This window comes from Oncorhynchus keta, chromosome 25 (genome assembly GCF_023373465.1).
Source record: "Oncorhynchus keta strain PuntledgeMale-10-30-2019 chromosome 25, Oket_V2, whole genome shotgun sequence".
Lineage (NCBI taxonomy): Eukaryota > Metazoa > Chordata > Actinopteri > Salmoniformes > Salmonidae > Oncorhynchus > Oncorhynchus keta.
In genome coordinates, this window is record NC_068445.1 from 41,054,585 (window position 1) to 41,073,610 (window position 19,026).

The 19,026-nt window shown below is 47.3% G+C and overlaps 1 protein-coding gene across 1 annotated transcript in view; it reads left to right on the forward strand.

The window, feature by feature from the left end:
• The window catches only part of LOC118377850 (protein unc-13 homolog B-like), a 135,911-nt gene that overhangs the window by 39,323 nt on the left and 77,562 nt on the right, over positions 1-19,026 (forward strand). Inside the window, exons 8-9 of the mRNA XM_052479557.1 lie at positions 16,396-16,537; positions 17,808-17,977. Coding sequence (XP_052335517.1) covers positions 16,396-16,537; positions 17,808-17,977 — 312 coding nt within the window. The remainder of the gene's footprint in view (positions 1-16,395; positions 16,538-17,807; positions 17,978-19,026) is intronic.

Genomic DNA, 19,026 nt, shown 5'->3' on the forward strand with positions numbered 1-19,026 from the left:
TTTCCTTTCTGTTGTACAACTGACTAGGTATCCCCCTTTCTGTTGTATAACTGACTAGGTATCCCCTTTCCTTTCTGTTGTACAACTGACTAGGTATCCCCTTTCCTTTCTGTTGTACAACTGACTAGGTATCCCCTTGCCTTTCTGTTGTACAACTGACTAGGTATCCCCCTTTCCTTTCTGTTGTACAACTGACTAGGTATCCCCCTTTCCTTTCTGTTGTACAACTGACTAGGTATCCCCCTTTCCTTTCTGTTGTACAACTGACTAGGTATCCCCCTTCCTTTCTGTTGTACAACTGACTAGGTATCCTTTTTGTTGTATAACTGACTAGGTATCCCCCTTTCCTTTCTGTTGTACAACTGACTAGGTATCCCCTTTCCTTTCTGTTGTACAACTGACTAGGTATCCCCTTTCCTTTCTGTTGTACAACTGACTAGGTATCCCCTTTACTTTCTGTTGTACAACTGACTAGGTATCCCCTTTCCTTTCTGTTGTACAACTGACTAGGTATCCCCTTTCCTTTCTGTTGTACAACTGACTAGGTATCCCCTCTCCTTTCTGTTGTACAACTGACTAGGTATCCCCCTTTCTGTTGTATAACTGACTAGGTATCCCCTTTCCTTTCTGTTGTACAACTGACTAGGTATCCCCCCTCCTTTCTGTTGTATAACTGACTAGGTATCCCCTTTCCTTTCTGTTGTACAACTGACTAGGTATCCCCTGTTGTACAACTGACTTATCCCCCTTTCTGTTGTATAACTGACTAGGTATCCCCTTTCCTTTCTGTTGTATAACTGACTAGGTATCCCCCCTCCTTTCTGTTGTACAACTGACTAGGTATCCCCTTTCTGTTGTATAACTTTCTGTTGTATAACTGACTAGGTATCCCCCCCTTTTCTGTTGTACAACTGACTAGGTGTCCTTTCTGTTGTACAACTTATCCCCCTTTCTGTTGTACAACTGACTAGGTATCCCCCTTTCTGTTGTACAACTGACTAGGTGTCCCCCTTTCCTTTCTGTTGTACAACTGACTAGGTGTCCCCCTTTACTTTCTGTTGTACAACTGACTAGGTATCCCCCTTTACTTTCTGTTGTACAACTGACTAGGTATCTCCCTTTCCCTTTCCCATTACAGTCCCACTTGGCCCGATAACATTTTGCAGTCTAAATGTAATTATATTTAATTAATGACGTGTCAAATGGCGCTGATCACTCAATAGTGTATTTCCAGTTTCAATGTTTTCATATGCCTCCGAATCATACAGGTAAATAATAGTAATGGGTGTGAAAAACCACTCAAGTTGCAAATATGGGGCAACTAAGATGCACTCTCATCCCTAGGCAGGAAGTCCGTAAATAATTAACTAAATACAATTACATTTTCGGCTGCAAAATGTTATTGGTCAAGTGGGAGAATCACGATAGCCTACAAATCAGAGGGAATGGTTAAAAAAACCACAGGGAACGGATTAGTTTGGCTGTTTTTCTTTCTTTTCAACATGACCCCTAAGGTGCTCCGTAGATTTTGAATAGCCTAGTAATAGAGATGTTTTTTTCTTTTCAACATGACCCCTAAGGTGCTCCGTAGATTTTGAATAGCCTAGTAATAGATATGTTTTTTTCTTTTCAACATGACCCCTAAGGTGCTCCGTAGATTTTGAATAGCCTAGTAATAGAGATGTTTTTTTCTTTTCAACATGACCCCTAAGGTGCTCCGTAGATTTTGAATAGCCTAGTAATAGAGATGTTTTTTTCTTTTCAACATGACCCCTAAGGTGCTCCGTAGATTTTGAATAGCCTAGTAATAGAGATGTTTTTTTTCTTCCCATAATTCATTGGGTGACTCATTACCTTCAGCTATACAGAATATCTCACCACCATGCGTTTCCTTCTCTCTTTACTCCTTTCTTGAACGTGCAGAGGGGCGTGTCAACAGTTTAGTGAAATACATTACATGACCAAAAAGTATGTGGACACTTACTCGTTGAACATCTCATTACAAAATCATGGGCATTAATATGGAGTTGGTCCCCCCCTTTGCTGCTACAACATCCTCTGATCTTCTGGGAAGGCTTTCCACTAGATGTTGGAACATTGCTGTTTGGACTTGCTTCCATTCAGCCACAAGAGCGTTAGTGAGGTCGGGCATTGAGGTTGGATGATTAGGTCTGTCCTCACAGTCAATGTTCCAATTCATCCCAAAAGTGTTCAATGGGGTTGAGGTCAGGGCTCTGTGCAGGCCAGTTAAATTCTTCTACATCGATCTTGACAAACCATATCGGTATGGACCCCGCTTTGTGCACGGGGGCATTGTCATGCTGAAACAGGAAAGAGCCTTCCCCAAACTGTTGCCACAAAGTTGAAAGCACAAAATCATCTAGAATGTCATTGTATGCTGTAGCGTTAAGATATCCTTTCGATGGAACTAAGGGGCCCGAACCATTATTCCTTCTCCACCAAACTTTACAGTTGACACTATGCGTTGGGGCAGGTAGCGTTCTCCTGGCATCAGCCAAACCCAGATTTGCCCTTCGGGTCTGTCAGAAGGTGAAGTGTGATTCATCTCTCCAGAGAATGCCTTTCCACTGCTCCAGAGTCTAATGGCGGCGAGCTTTACACCACTCCAGCCGACGCTTGGCATTGCGCAAGGTGATCTTCGGCTGCTCAGCCATTAAAACCCATTTCATGAAGCTGACGTTGCTTCCAGAGGCAGTTCGGGAACTCTGTAGTGAGTGTTGCATCCGAGGACAGATGGTTTATACATGCTACACGCTTCGGGCACTCGACAGACCCATTCTGTGAGCTTGTGTGGCCTAACACTTTGCCGCAGAGCCGTTGTTGCACCTCGATGTTCCCACTTCACAATAACAGCACTTACAGTTGACCAAGCAGCTCTAGCAAGACAGAAATTTGACGAACTGACTTGTTGGAAAGGTGGCATCCTATGACGATGCTATGTTGAAAGTCACTGAGCTCTTCAGTAAGGCCATTCTACTGCCAATGTTTGTCTATGGAGATTGCATGGCTGTGTGCTCGATTTTATACACCTGTCAGCAACGGGTGTGGTTGAATTAGCAGAATCCACTCATTTGAAGGGGTGTCCACATACATTTGTATATATAGTGTATGTTTCATTGCGAAAACATGTTACCTGGTCCTGTTTCAAATGATCACTTTTACAACATACAGTATAGCCACTTCATATGTGCACTCGCTCCGGATGGGAAAAATATCCTTTCTATTTTATTCAGCTAAGTTCAGTTATATTCTTCTTACTGTAAAATCCTATAATATAAAAGAATGGCCTGGGACTTATAAGCATATCTTGTCAGGTAAATGAACAAGCCTACAGCCAAGGGCACGGAGCATTGCTGGGCTCCCGAGTGTCGCAGCGGTCTAAGGCACTGCATCTCACTGCTAGAGGCGTCACTACAGACACCCTGGTTTGAATCCAGGCTGTATCACAATCCAGGCTGTAATTGGGAGTCCCATAGGGCGGCGCACAATTGGCCCAGCATCGTCCGGGTTGGACCGGTGTAGGCTGTCATTGTAAATAAGAAATTGTTCTTAGTAACTGACTTGCCTAGTTAAATGAAGGTTACCATTTATTTTCAACAATAGCCAGATAACATGCAGTAGGCCAACTCATATTCTCTTCTAAAATACATGTTCTTCATGTCATAGTGTTTCTTTAGATGGTGTATATTAAATTGATTGATTAGGCTTTTTTATAATGTAGACGTTCCAAAGGTGTAATCAGATGCTTGAATACAGCTGGAGACCTGGAAGTGTTGAACATGTTTATGTTAACAAACAGTCAAATACAGTGAGACCAGCAGTCTCTTACATGACAATAACCTGCTGACAATATGTCACCACAGCCCTAACCACACTGTAACACTGTACTACACCACAGCCCTAACCACACTGTAACACTGTACTACACCACAGCCATAACCACACTGTAACACTGTACTACACCACAGACCTAACCACACTGTAACACTGTACTACACCACACCTCATGACCACCACAGCCCTAACCACACTGTAACACTGTACTACACCACACCTCATGACCACCACAGCCCTAACCACACTGTAACACTGTACTACACCACAGCCCTAACCACACTGTAACACTGTACTACACCACACCTCATGACCACCACAGCCCTAACCACACTGTAACACTGTACTACACCACACCTCATGACCACCACAGCCCTAACCACACTGTAACACTGTACACCACAGCCCTAACCACACTGTAACACTGTACTACACCACACCTCATGACCACCACAGCCCTAACCACACTGTAACACTGTACTACACCACAGCCCTAACCACACTGTAACACTGTACTACACCACAGCCCTAACCACACTGTAACACTGTACTACACCACAGCCCTAACCACACTGTAACACTGTACTACACCACAGCCCTAACCACACTGTAACACTGTACTACACCACAGCCCTAACCACACTGTAACACTGTACTACACCACAGCCCTAACCACACTGTAACACTGTACTACACCACAGCCCCTAACCACACTGTAACACTGTACTACACCACAGCCCTAACCACACTGTAACACTGTACTACACCACAGCCCTAACCACACTGTAACACTGTACTACACCACAGCCCTAACCACACTGTAACACTGTACTACACCACAGCCCTAACCACACTGTAACACTGTACTACACCACAGCCCTAACCACACTGTAACACTGTACTACACCACAGCCCTAACCACACTGTAACACTGTACTACACCACAGCCCTAACCACACTGTAACACTGTACTACACCACAGCCCTAACCACACTGTAACACTGTACTACACCACAGCCCTAACCACACTGTAACACTGTACTACACCACAGCCCTAACCACACTGTAACACTGTACTACACCACAGCCCTAACCACACTGTAACACTGTACTACACCACAGCCCTAACCACACTGTAACACTGTACTACACCACAGCCCTAACCACACTGTAACACTGTACTACACCACACCTCATGACCACCACAGCCCTAACCACACTGTAACACTGTACTACACCACACCTCATGACCACCACAGCCCTAACAACACTGTAACACTGTACTACACCACAGCCCTAACCACACTGTAACACTGTACTACACCACACCTCATGACCACCACAGCCCTAACCACACTGTAACACTGTACTACACCACAGCCCTAACCACACTGTAACACTGTACTACACTACAGCCCTAACCACACTGTAACACTGTACTACACCACAGCCCTAACCACACTGTAACACTGTACTACACTACAGCCCTAACCACACTGTAACACTGTACTACACCACAGCCCCTAACCACACTGTAACACTGTACTACACCACAGCCCTAACCACACTGTAACACTGTACTACACCACAGCCCCTAACCACACTGTAACACTGTACTACACTACAGCCCTAACCACACTGTAACACTGTACTACACCACAGCCCTAACCACACTGTAACACTGTACTACACTACAGCCCTAACCACACTGTAACACTGTACTACACCACAGCCCTAACCACACTGTAACACTGTACTACACCACAGCCCTAACCACACTGTAACACTGTACTACACCACAGCCCTAACCACACTGTAACACTGTACTACACCACAGCCCTAACCACACTGTAACACTGTACTACACCACAGCGCTAAACACTGTAACACTGTACTACACCACAGCCCTAACCACACTGTAACACTGTACTACACCACAGCCCTAACCACACTGTAACACTGTACTACACCACAGCCCTAACCACACTGTAACACTGTACTACACCACACCTCATGACCACCACAGCCCTAACCACACTGTAACACTGTACTACACCACACCTCATGACCACCACAGCCCTAACCACACTGTAACACTGTACTACACCACAGCCCTAACCACACTGTAACACTGTACTACACCACACCTCATGACCACCACAGCCCTAACCACACTGTAACACTGTACTACACCACAGCCCTAACCACACTGTAACACTGTACTACACTACAGCCCTAACCACACTGTAACACTGTACTACACCACAGCCCTAACCACACTGTAACACTGTACTACACTACAGCCCTAACCACACTGTAACACTGTACTACACCACAGCCCTAACCACACTGTAACACTGTACTACACTACAGCCCTAACCACACTGTAACACTGTACTACACCACAGCCCTAACCACACTGTAACACTGTACTACACTACAGCCCTAACCACACTGTAACACTGTACTACACCACAGCCCTAACCACACTGTAACACTGTACTACAGACAGCCCTAACCACACTGTAACACTGTACTACACCACAGCCCTAACCACACTGTAACACTGTACTACACCACAGCCCTAACCACACTGTAACACTGTACTACACCACAGCGCTAACCACACTGTAACACTGTACTACACCACAGCCCTAACCACACTGTAACACTGGCACCACAGCCCTAATCACACTGTAACACTGTACTACACCACAGCCCTAACACACTGATGCTACACCACAGCCCTAACCACACTGTAACACTGTACACCACAGCCCTAACCACACTGTAACACTGTACTACACCACAGCCCTAACCACACTGTAACACTGTACTACACCACAGCCCTAACCCACTGTAACACTGTACTACACCACAGCCCTAACCACACTGTAACACTGTACTACACCACAGCCCTAACCACACTGTAACACTGTACTACACCACACCTCATGACCACCACAGCCCTAACCACACTGTAACACTGTACTACACCACAGCCCTAACCACACTGTAACACTGTACTACACCACAGCCCTAACCACACTGTAACACTGTACTACACCACACCTCATGACCACCACAGCCCTAACCACACTGTAACACTGTACTAAACCACAGCCCTAACCACACTGTAACACTGTACTACACCACACCTCATGACCACCACAGCCCTAACCACACTGTAACACTGTACTACACCACAGCCCTAACCACACTGTAACACTGTACTACACCACAGCCCTAACCACACTGTAACACTGTACTACACCACAGCCCTAACCACACTGTAACACTGTACTACACCACAGCCCTAACCTCACTGTAACACTGTACTACACCACAGCCCCTAACCACACTGTAACACTGTACTACACCACAGCCCCTAACCACACTGTAACACTGTACTACACCACAGCCCTAACCACACTGTAACAATACTACACCACAGCCCTAACCACACTGTAACACTGTACTACACCACAGCCCTAACCACACTGTAACACTGTACTACACCACAGCCCTAACCACACTGTAACACTGTACTACACCACAGCCCTAACCACACTGTAACACTGTACTACACCACACCTCATGACCACCACAGCCCTAACCACACTGTAACACTGTACTACACCACAGCCCTAACCACACTGTAACACTGTACTACACCACAGCCCTAACCACACTGTAACACTGTACTACACCACAGCCCTAACCACACTGTAACACTGTACTACACCACAGCCCTAACCACACTGTAACACTGTACTACACTACAGCCCTAACCACACTGTAACACTGTACTACACCACAGCCCTAACCACACTGTAACACTGTACTACACCACAGCCCCTAACCACACTGTAACACTGTACTACACTACAGCCCTAACCACACTGTAACACTGTACTACACCACAGCCCCAAACCACACTGTAACACTGTACTACACCACAGCCCTAACCACACTGTAACACTGTACTACACCACAGCCCTAACCACACTGTAACACTGTACTACACCACAGCCCTAACCACACTGTAACACTGTACTACACCACAGCCCTAACCACACTGTAACACTGTACTACACCACAGCCCTAACCACACTGTAACACTGTACTACACCACACCTCATGACCACCACAGCCCTAACCACACTGTAACACTGTACTACACCACAGCCCTAACCACACTGTAACACTGTACTACACCACACCTCATGACCACCACAGCCCTAACCACACTGTAACACTGTACTACACCACAGCCCTAACCACACTGTAACACTGTACTACACCACAGCCCTAACCACACTGTAACACTGTACTACACCACAGCCCTAACCACACTGTAACACTGTACTACACCACAGCCCTAACCACACTGTAACACTGTACTACACCACACCTCATGACCACCACAGCCCTAACCACACTGTAACACTGTACTACACCACAGCCCTAACCACACTGTAACACTGTACTACACCACAGCCCTAACCACACTGTAACACTGTACTACACCACACCTCATGACCACCACAGCCCTAACCACACTGTAACACTGTACTACACCACAGCCCTAACCACACTGTAACACTGTACTACACCACAGCCCTAACCACACTGTAACACTGTACTACACCACACCTCACAGCACCGCTTAGTGAAACTAGAGTCCAGCTATCCATTCTTACAATGATGCTACCCTGAGGGTTCCGAAGTCAACCGCTCAGACGGCTCCAGCTATCCATTCTTACAATGATGCTACCCTGATCATTAGTGTGACCATCTGTGACCCACCACTTTGACCAAGTTCCAGAGGCCAGAATGACCTGCGGTTGCTCTCCCTTAAAAACCAGTCGCATCACGCCGTCATGGCCACTAGTGTTACCATGAAAACCTCTGACATCATGCTGGCATTTCCATGGGAACGATCATCACACCTAACCAGCGAGTAGAATCACCTCTGTTGAAATGGCCAGATCTCACTTTATTTTTGAATTTTTTATTTTTGTTGAATTTTTACCCCGTTTTCTCCCCAATTTCGTGGTACCCAATTGTTTTTAGTAGCTACTATCTTGTCTCATCGCTACAACTCCCGTACGGGCTCGAGAGAGATGAAGGTTGAAAGTCATGCGTCCTCCGATACACAACCCAACCAAGCCGCACTGCTTCTTAACAGCGCGCATCCAACCCGGAAGCCAGCCGCACCAATGTGTCAGAGGAAACACCGTGCACCTGGCAACCTTGGTTAGCGCGTACTGCGCCCGGCCCGCCACATGAGTCGCTAGTGCGCGATGAGACAATATCCCTACCGGCCAAGCCCTCCCTAACCCGGACGGCACTAGGCCAATTGTGCGTTGCCCCACGGACCTCCCGGTCGCAACCGGTTACGACAGAGCCTGGGCATGAACCCAGGGTCTCTGGTGGCACAGCTGAGACCCTGCGCCACCCAGGAGGCCATAGATCTCACTTTATAAGAATTATCATGCAAGGTGTCCATGTAGCTCATTTTTACTTTAGCTGTTTAAGTTGACAAGACAGTGTAGTGGGTGCCTCTGTCACACGGTGTAGTTGGTGGTGTAGTTGGTGCCTCTGTCACACGGTGTAGTGGGTGGTGTAGTTGGTGCCTCTGTCACACGGTGTAGTTGGTGCCTCTGTCACATGGTGTAGTGGGTGGTGTAGTTGGTGCCTCTGTCACACTGTGTAGTGGGTGGTGTAGTTGGTGCCTCTGTCACACGGTGTAGTTGGTGCCTCTGTCATACGGTGTAGTTGGTGCCTCTGCCACATGGTGTAGTTGGTGCCTCTGTCACATGGTGTAGTTGGTGCCTCTGTCACACGGTGTAGTGGGTGGTGTAGTTGGTGCCTCTGTCACACGGTGTAGTTGGTGCCTCTGTCACATGGTGTAGTGGGTGGTGTAGTTGGTGCCTCTGTCACACGGTGTAGTGGGTGGTGTAGTTGGTGCCTCTGTCACACGGTGTAGTTGGTGCCTCTGTCACACGGTGTAGTTGGTGCCTCTGTCACATGGTGTAGTGGGTGCCTCTGTCACACGGTGTAGTGGGTGGTGTAGTTGGTGCCTCTGTCACACGGTGTAGTGGGTGCCTCTGTCATACGGTGTAGTTGGTGCCTCTGTCACATGGTGTAGTTGGTGCCTCTGTCACATGGTGTAGTTGGTGCCTCTGTCACACGGTGTAGTGGGTGGTGTAGTTGGTGCCTCTGTCACACGGTGTAGTGGGTGGTGTAGTTGGTGCCTCTGTCACACGGTGTAGTTGGTGCCTCTGTCACACGGTGTAGTGGGTGCCTCTGTCAAACGGTGTAGTGGGTGGTGTAGTTGGTGCCTCTGTCACACTGTGTAGTGGGTGCCTCTGTCACACGGTGTAGTTGGTGCCTCTGTCACACGGGTGTACTGGGTGCCTCTGTCACACAGTGTAGTGGGTGCCTCTGTCACACGGTGTAGTGGGCGGTGTAGTTGGTGCCTCTGGTCACACGGTGTAGTTGGTGGTAGATATGACATTATTATTGCAAAGCACTTTTTAACCAGGTCTCTGAATGGGTAAGCGATTGTAACAGCCCATGACTCAGATACCCATAATAACGCCCAACTATTGTACAATCTACAGTGTTTTGGACCTTCAAGTGGTTTTCAACCAACTGCCTGATGATCAACCAAATGTAATAGATTGTTACATTTAATTGCAGTGAAGTTACCACAGTTGAAATAGCAACCGTTTATTGTGTTCTCCTGCTGAGCAAAGCCTGCTACTGCTTGGTCTTAGATAGGGAGGAAATCACAGATCTTTTAAAGGCTGGGTGACTAACAACATCATAGTGATTTGATATCACTGCACAGATTAGACAGGTTACTGAAATAAATCAATCAATCAATCAAATTTTATTTGTATAGCCCTTCGTACATCAGCTGATATCATTTACATTTACATTTAAGTCATTTAGCAGACGCTCTTATCCAGAGCGACTTACAAATTGGTGCATTCACCTTATGACATCCAGTGGAACAGCCACTTTACAATAGTGCATCTAAATCTTCGGGGGGGGGTGAGAAGGATTACTTTATCCTATCCTAGGTATTCCTAAAAGAGGTGGGGTTTCAGGTGTCTCCGGAAGGTGGTGATTGACTCCGCTGTCCTGGCGTCGTGAGGGAGTGTGTTCCACCATGGGGAGCCAGAGCAGCGAACAGTTTTGACTGGGCTGAGCGGGAACTGTACTTCCTCAGTGGTAGGGAGGCGAGCAGGCCAGAGGTGGATGAACGCAGTGCCATTGTTTGGGTGTAGGGCCTGATCAGAGCCTGGAGGTACTGAGGTGCCGTTCCCCTCACAGCTCCGTAGGCAAGCACCATGGTCTTGTAGCGGATGCGAGCTTCAACTGGAAGCCAGTGGAGAGAGCGGAGGAGCGGGGTGACGTGAGAGAACTTGGGAAGGTTGAACACCAGACGGGCTGCGGCGTTCTGGATGAGTTGTAGGGGTTTAATGGCACAGGCAGGGAGCCCAGCCAACAGCGAGTTGCAGTAATCCAGACGGGAGATGACAAGTGCCTGGATTAGGACCTGCGCCGCTTCCTGTGTGAGGCAGGGTCGTACTCTGCGGATGTTGTAGAGCATGAACCTACAGGAACGGGCCACCGCCTTGATGTTAGTTGAGAACGACAGGGTGTTGTCCAGGATCACGCCAAGGTTCTTAGCGCTCTGGGAGGAGGACACAATGGAGTTGTCAACCGTGATGGCGAGATCATGGAACGGGCAGTCCTTCCCGGGAGGAAGAGCAGCTCCGTCTTGCCGAGGTTCAGCTTGAGGTGGTGATCCGTCATCCACACTGATATGTCTGCCAGACATGCAGAGATGCGATTCGCCACCTGGTCATCAGAAGGGGGAAAGGAGAAGATTAATTGTGTGTCGTCTGCATAGCAATGATAGGAGAGACCATGTGAGGTTATGACAGAGCCAAGTGACTTGGTGTATAGCGAGAATAGGAGAGGGCCTAGAACAGAGCCCTGGGGGACACCAGTGGTGAGAGCGCGTGGTGAGGAGACAGATTCTCGCCACGCCACCTGGTAGGAGCGACCTGTCAGATAGGACGCAATCCAAGCGTGGGCCGCGCCGGAGATGCCCAACTCGGAGAGGGTGGAGAGGAGGATCTGATGGTTCACAGTATCGAAGGCAGCCGATAGGTCTAGAAGGATGAGAGCAGAGGAGAGAGAGTTAGCTTTAGCAGTGCGGAGCGCCTCCGTGATACAGAGAAGAGCAGTCTCAGTTGAATGACTAGTCTTGAAACCTGACTGATTTGGATCAAGAAGGTCATTCTGAGAGAGATAGCGGGAGAGCTGGCCAAGGACGGCACGTTCAAGAGTTTTGGAGAGAAAAGAAAGAAGGGATACTGGTCTGTAGTTGTTGACATCGGAGGGATCGAGTGTAGGTTTTTTCAGAAGGGGTGCAACTCTCGCTCTCTTGAAGACGGAAGGGACGTAGCCAGCGGTCAGGGATGAGTTGATGAGCGAGGTGAGGTAAGGGAGAAGGTCTCCGGAAATGGTCTGGAGAAGAGAGGAGGGGATAGGGTCGAGCGGGCAGGTTGTTGGGCGGCCGGCCGTCACAAGACGCGAGATTTCATCTGAGAGAGAGGGGAGAAAGAGGTCAGAGCACAGGGTAGGGCAGTGTGAGCAGAACCAGCGGTGTCGTTTGACTTAGCAAACGAGGATCGGATGTCGTCGACCTTCTTTTCAAAATGGTTGACGAAGTCATCTGCAGAGAGGGAGGAGGGGGAGGGGGGAGGAGGATTCAGGAGGGAGGAGAAGGTGGCAAAGAGCTTCCTAGGGTTAGAGGCAGATGCTTGGAATTTAGAGTGGTAGAAAGTGGCTTTAGCAGCAGAGACAGAGGAGGAAAATGTAGAGAGGAGGGAGCGAAAGGATGCCAGGTCCGCAGGGAGGCGAGTTTTCCTCCATTTCCGCTCGGCTGCCCGGAGCCCTGTTCTGTGAGCTCGCAATGAGTCGTCGAGCCACGGAGCGGGAGGGGGGACCGAGCCGGCCTGGAAGATAGGGGACATAGAGAGTCAAAGGATGCAGAAAGGGAAGAGAGGAGGGTTGAGGAGGCAGAATCAGGAGATAGGTTGGAGAAGGTTTGAGCAGAGGGAAGAGATGATAGGATGGAAGAGGAGAGAGTAGCGGGGGGAGAGAGAGCGAAGGTTGGGACGGCGCGATACCATCCGAGTAGTGGCAGTGTGGGAAGTGTTGGATGAGAGCGAGAGGGAAAAGGATATAAGGTAGTGGTCGGAGACTTGGAGGAGTTGCAATGAGGTTAGTGGAAGAACAGCATCTAGTAAAGATGAGGTCGAGCGTATTGCCTGCCTTGTGAGTAGGGGGGAAGGTGAGAGGGTGAGGTCAAAAGAGGAAAGGAGTGGAAAGAAGGAGGCAGAGAGGAATGAGTCAAAGGTAGACGTGGGGAGGTTAAAGTCGCCCAGAACTGTGAGAGGTGAGCCGTCCTCAGGAAAGGAGCTTATCAAGACATCAAGCTCATTGATGAACTCTCCGAGGGGACCTGGAGGGCGATAAATGATAAGGATGTTAAGCTTGAAAGGGCTGGTAACTGTGACAGCATGAAATTCAAAGGAGGCGATAGACAGATGGGTAAGGGGAGAAAGAGAGAATGACCACTTGGGAGAGATGAGGATCCGGTGCCACCACCCCGCTGACCAGAAGCTCTCGGGGTGTGCGAGAACACGTGGGCGGACGAAGAGAGAGCAGTAGGAGTAGCAGTGTTATCTGTGGTGATCCATGTTTCCGTCAGTGCCAAGAAGTCGAGGGACTGGAGGGAGGCATAGGCTGAGATGAACTCTGCCTTGTTGGCCGCAGATCGGCAGTTCCAGAGGCTACCGGAGACCTGGAACTCCACGTGGGTCGTGCGCGCTGGGACCACCAGATTAGGTCCGCGGCCCGCGGTGTGGAGCGTTTGTATGGTCTGTGCAGAGAGGAGATAACAGGGATAGACAGACACATAGTTGACAGGCTACAGCTAATGCAAGGAGATTGGAATGACAAGTGGACTACACGTCTCGAATGTTCAGAAAGTTCATCCTTACGTAGCAAGAATCTTATTGACTAAAATGATTAAAATGATACAGTACTGCTGAAGTAGGCTAGCTGGCAGTGGCTGCGTTGTTGACTTTGTAGGCTAGCTGGCAGTGGCTGCGTTGTTGACACTACACTAATCAAGTCGTCCCGTTGAGTGTAATAGTTTCTACAGTGCTGCTATTCGGGGCTAGCTGGCTAGCTAGCAGTGTTGATTACGTTACGTTGCGTTAAAAGAACGACAATAGCTGGCTAGCTAACCTAGAAAATCGCTCTAGACTACACAATTATCTTTGATACACTCCGGCTATGTAGCTAGCTATGTAGCTAGCTACGATCAAACAAATCAAACCGTTGTGCTGTAATGAAATGAAATGAAAATGTGATACTACCTGTGGAGCGAAGCGGAATGCGACCGGGTTGTTGAGTGCGGAAGTTCTATTCAGTAGACGTTGGCTAGCTGTTGGCTAGCTAGCAGTGTCTCCTACGTTAAGGACGACAAATAGCTGGCTAGCTAACCTCGGTAAATTAAGATAATCACTCTAAGACTACACGCTCTAAACTACACAATTATCTTGGATACGAAGACAGCAAAGACAACTATGTAGCTAGCTAACACTACACTAATCAAGTCGTTCAGTTGAGTGTAATAGTTTCTACAGTGCTGCTATTCGGTAGACGGTGGACGTTTGCTAGCTGGCTAGCTGCTGGGCAGATAGCAGTGTAGACTACGTTAGGACGACGAAATACGAAGTTGCAATAGAAGTGCTGACTGTTTCACTTTGTTGTCCTCTTTCTTTCCTTTTCTTCTGTCCTTCTTTTGTCCTTATTTTGTCTTCCTTTCTTCTGTTAACTAGATATTTTTGTTGTATATATATATATTTTTTTTAAATATTTTTGTATACTTTGATATCTCAAAGTGCTGTACAGAAACCCAGCCTAAAACCCCAAACAGCCAGCAATGCAGGTGTAGAAGCACGGTGGCTAGGAAAAACTCCCTAAATCATGTTTGTTTTGTGGTTTGTTTATTTATCGTCTAAATGTTGTCTGTTTATGGGTCTAAATGTTGTTTGTTTATGGGTCTAAATGAAAGGGTTTGCAACGCGTTTATTCCATCCTTATCAACATGGCTTTAAGCGTTTCTCCACTCACAGCGTTTCTCCTCTTACCTCCCGGGATGCCAACAGCAAAGGACTCTGGGAGGGGGGCTTTGTGCATGAATCATTCTATCTCTGCGGTTATATGTACTTCAATGGAATAATGAATTGAAGCTAGAATATAATATTTTGTATTTTTCTAGGATTCTAGGAGTTATTTTATTCATATGACCAAAACACATAGTATTCAGTGGGATTTTAATTCATATGACCAAAACACAGAGTATTCAGTGGGATTTTAATTCATATGACCAAAACACAGATTATTCAGTGTTATTTTATTCATATGACCAAAACACATAGTATTCAGTGGGATTTTATTCATATGACCAAAACACAGAGTATTCAGTGGGATTTTAATTCATATGACCAAAACACAGAGTATTCAGTGGGATTTTAATTCATATGACCAAAACACAGAGTATTCAGTGGGATTTTATTCATATGACCAAAACACAGAGTATTCAGTGGGATTTTATTCATATGACCAAAACACAGAGTATTCAGTGGGATTTTAATTCATATGACCAAAACACAGATTATTCAGTGTTATTTTATTCATATGACCAAAACACATAGTATTCAGTGGGATTTTATTCATATGACCAAAACACATAGTATTCAGTGGGATTTTATTCATATGACCAAAACACAGAGTATTCAGTGGGATTTTAATTCATATGACCAAAACACAGAGTATTCAGTGGGATTTTAATTCATATGACCAAAACACAGAGTATTCAGTGGGATTTTAATTCATATGACCAAAACACAGAGTATTCAGTGGGATTTTATTCATATGACCAAAACACAGAGTATTCAGTGGGATTTTATTCATATGACCAAAACACAGAGTATTCAGTGGGATTTTATTCATATGACCAAAACACAGATTATTCAGTGGGATTTTATTCATATGACCAAAACACAGAGTATTCAGTGGGATTTTATTCATATGACCAAAACACAGAGTTTTCAGTGGGATTGTACATGGACTTTAAATCAATTGTTGAGAAATGGGTTTATAACATCAGCAGTGACGATGACTCATTCAATAATTTGCTGTAGTTTTGCTGAACGGTGAGTCACATGGTGAGGTCACATGGTGAGGTCACATGGTGAGGTCACATTCTGTGTGTGTTTATGCCATGGACGTCTATGTCTGTCATTGCCTTTTCATCAAATGTGAAATAACGTGTGTGTGTGTGTGTGTGTGTGTGTGTGTGTGTGTGTGTGTGTGTGTGTGTGTGTGTGTGTGTGTGTGTGTGTGTGCGTGCGTGCGTGCGTGCGTGCGTGCTAGTTGTCAGTGCTCAGGGTCTCCAGGCTAAAGACAGGACTGGCTCCAGTGATCCCTACGTGACCATTCAGGTGGGGAAGACGAAGAAGAGAACCAAGACCATATATGGAAACCTCAACCCTGTGTGGGAGGAGAAGTTCAACTTGTAAGGCTTCTCATACCTTCTCTCTTTACCCTCCTCTTCTTCATCCTCCTCCTCTTCACATTCTCCCTTCCCTCCTCCTCTTCATCCTCCTCTTCACCCTGCTCCTCTTTACCATCCTCTTCTTTACCCTCCTCTTCTTCATCCTCCTCCTCTTCACATTCTCCCTTCCCTCCTCCTCTTCAACCTCCTCTTTACCATCCTCCTCTTTACCCTCCTCCTCCTCTTCACCCTCCTCCTCCTCTTTACACTCCTCCTCCTCTTTACACTCCTCCTCCTCTTTACCCTCCTCCTCCTCTTTACCCTCCTCATCCTCTTTACTCCCTCATCCTCTTTACCCTCCTCCTCCTCTTTACCATCCTCCTCTTTACCCTCCTCCTCCTCTTTACTCCTCCTCCTCCTCTTTACCCTCCTCCTCCTCTTTACCCTCCTCATCCTCTTTACTCCCTCATCCTCTTTACCCTCCTCCTCCTCTTCACCCTCCTCCTCCTCTTTACCCTCCTCCTCCTCTTCACCCTCCTCCTCCTCTTTACCCTCCTCCTCCTCTTCACTCCCTCCTCCTCTTTACCCTCCTCCTCCTCTTTACCCTCCTCCTCCTCTTTACTCCCTCATCCTCTTTACCCTCCTCCTCCTCTTCACCCTCCTCCTCCTCTTTACCCTCCTCCTCCTCTTCACTCCCCATCCTCTTTACCCTCCTCCTCCTCTTTACCCTCCTCCTCCTCTTTACTCCCTCCTCCTCTTTACCCTCCTCCTCCTCTTCACTCCCTCATCCTCTTTACCCTCCTCCTCCTCTTTACCCTCCTCCTCCTCTTTACTCCCTCCTCCTCTTTACCCTCCTCCTCCTCTTCACCCTCCTCCTCCTCTTTACACTCCTCCTCCTCTTTATACCCTCCTCCTCCTCTTCACCCTCCTCCTCCTCTTTACACTCCTCCTCCTCTTTATACCCTCCTCCTCCTCTTCACCCTCCTCCTCCTCTTCACCCTCCTCCTCCTCTTTACACTCCTCCTCCTCTTTATACCCTCCTCCTCCTCTTCACCCTCCTCCTCCTCTTCACCCTCCTCCTCCTCTTTACACTCCTCCTCCTCTTTATACCCTCCTCCTCCTCTTCACCCTCCTCCTCCTCTTCACCCTCCTCCTCCTCTTTACACTCCATCTCCTTTCTCTCCCCTCTCCTCCTATGTGTGTCGATATCAGTGAAATTTGAGTCATAAATTGTCAGTTGTTAATGAACAGTCTAATAAAATAACGGTTAATCTCCCCTGCTCCTCTTCAGCGAGTGCCACAACACGTCGGACCGCATCAAGCTGCGTGTTTGGGACGAGGATGATGACATCAAGTCCAGGGTGAAACAGCGTCTGAAGAGGGAGTCAGATGACTTCCTGGGTCAGAGCATCATCGAGGTCAGAACACTCAGCGGAGAGATGGACGTCTGGTACAACCTGGGTACGGAGTCACATACCTTTCCACTCTGTGTGTTTTTTGGAGGAGGTCTGTGTGTCTGTGTGTGTGTGTGTATGTGTGCGTGCGTGTGTGTGTCTTTTTTGTAGGAGGTCTGTGTGTGCGTGTGTGTGTGTGTGTGTTTTTGTAGGAGGTCTGTGTGTGTGTGTGTGTGTGTGTCTTTGTGCGTGTGTGTGTGTGTGTGTATGTGTGCGTGCGTGTGTGTGTGTGTTTTTTGTGTATGTGTGTGTGTTTGTATGTATGTGTGGCGCATGTGTGCGTGCGTGTGTATGTGTGGCGCGTGTGTGTGTGCGCACGTGCGTGTGTGTAAGTGTGCATGTGTGTGGTGCATGGTCAACCAAGTTCAGTTATATTCTTCTTCGCTATTTTAACAGGAACTGACAAATCTTATTCAAATCTGTTCATTTACACCCCAGGAAGAAAATAAAAATAAAAATATTTTCTGACAAGCGACCACTTAGATATGGTCATCTTCACGTTTTCATAAATTCTTAGAATGTGTGGGAATAACGTATACTAAGGCATTTGGGAGAATTCTATAGCAATATAGAGTGGGATTGTTGCTGTGGTGTTTGGACAATCAATAAACACTGCAGTAAATAAAACCTAATAAAACCATCTGTCTCGTCCAGGACCGGAGTCCACACAGACCGGTGCGCTATAGCCAATCAGAGCTACAGTAGGCCTTTATACAAACAAGCCATTTACCACACAGACCGGTGCGCTATAGCCAATCAGAGCTACAGTAGAGATTTATACAAAGAAACAAGCCATTTACCACACAGACCGGTGCGCTATAGCCAATCAGAGCTACAGTAGGATTTATACAAACAAGCCATTTACCACACAGACCGGTGCGCTATAGCCAATCAGAGCTACAGTAGGCCTTTATACAAAGAAACATCTGCCATTTACCACACAGAGCTGTCTGTCATCATTCACCTTGAACTGGACTGTGTGTCTCTGTCTTTCTGTTCAGTCTATCTGTCTGCATATCTGTCTGTCTGCATGCATTTGTCTGTCTGTCTGTCTGT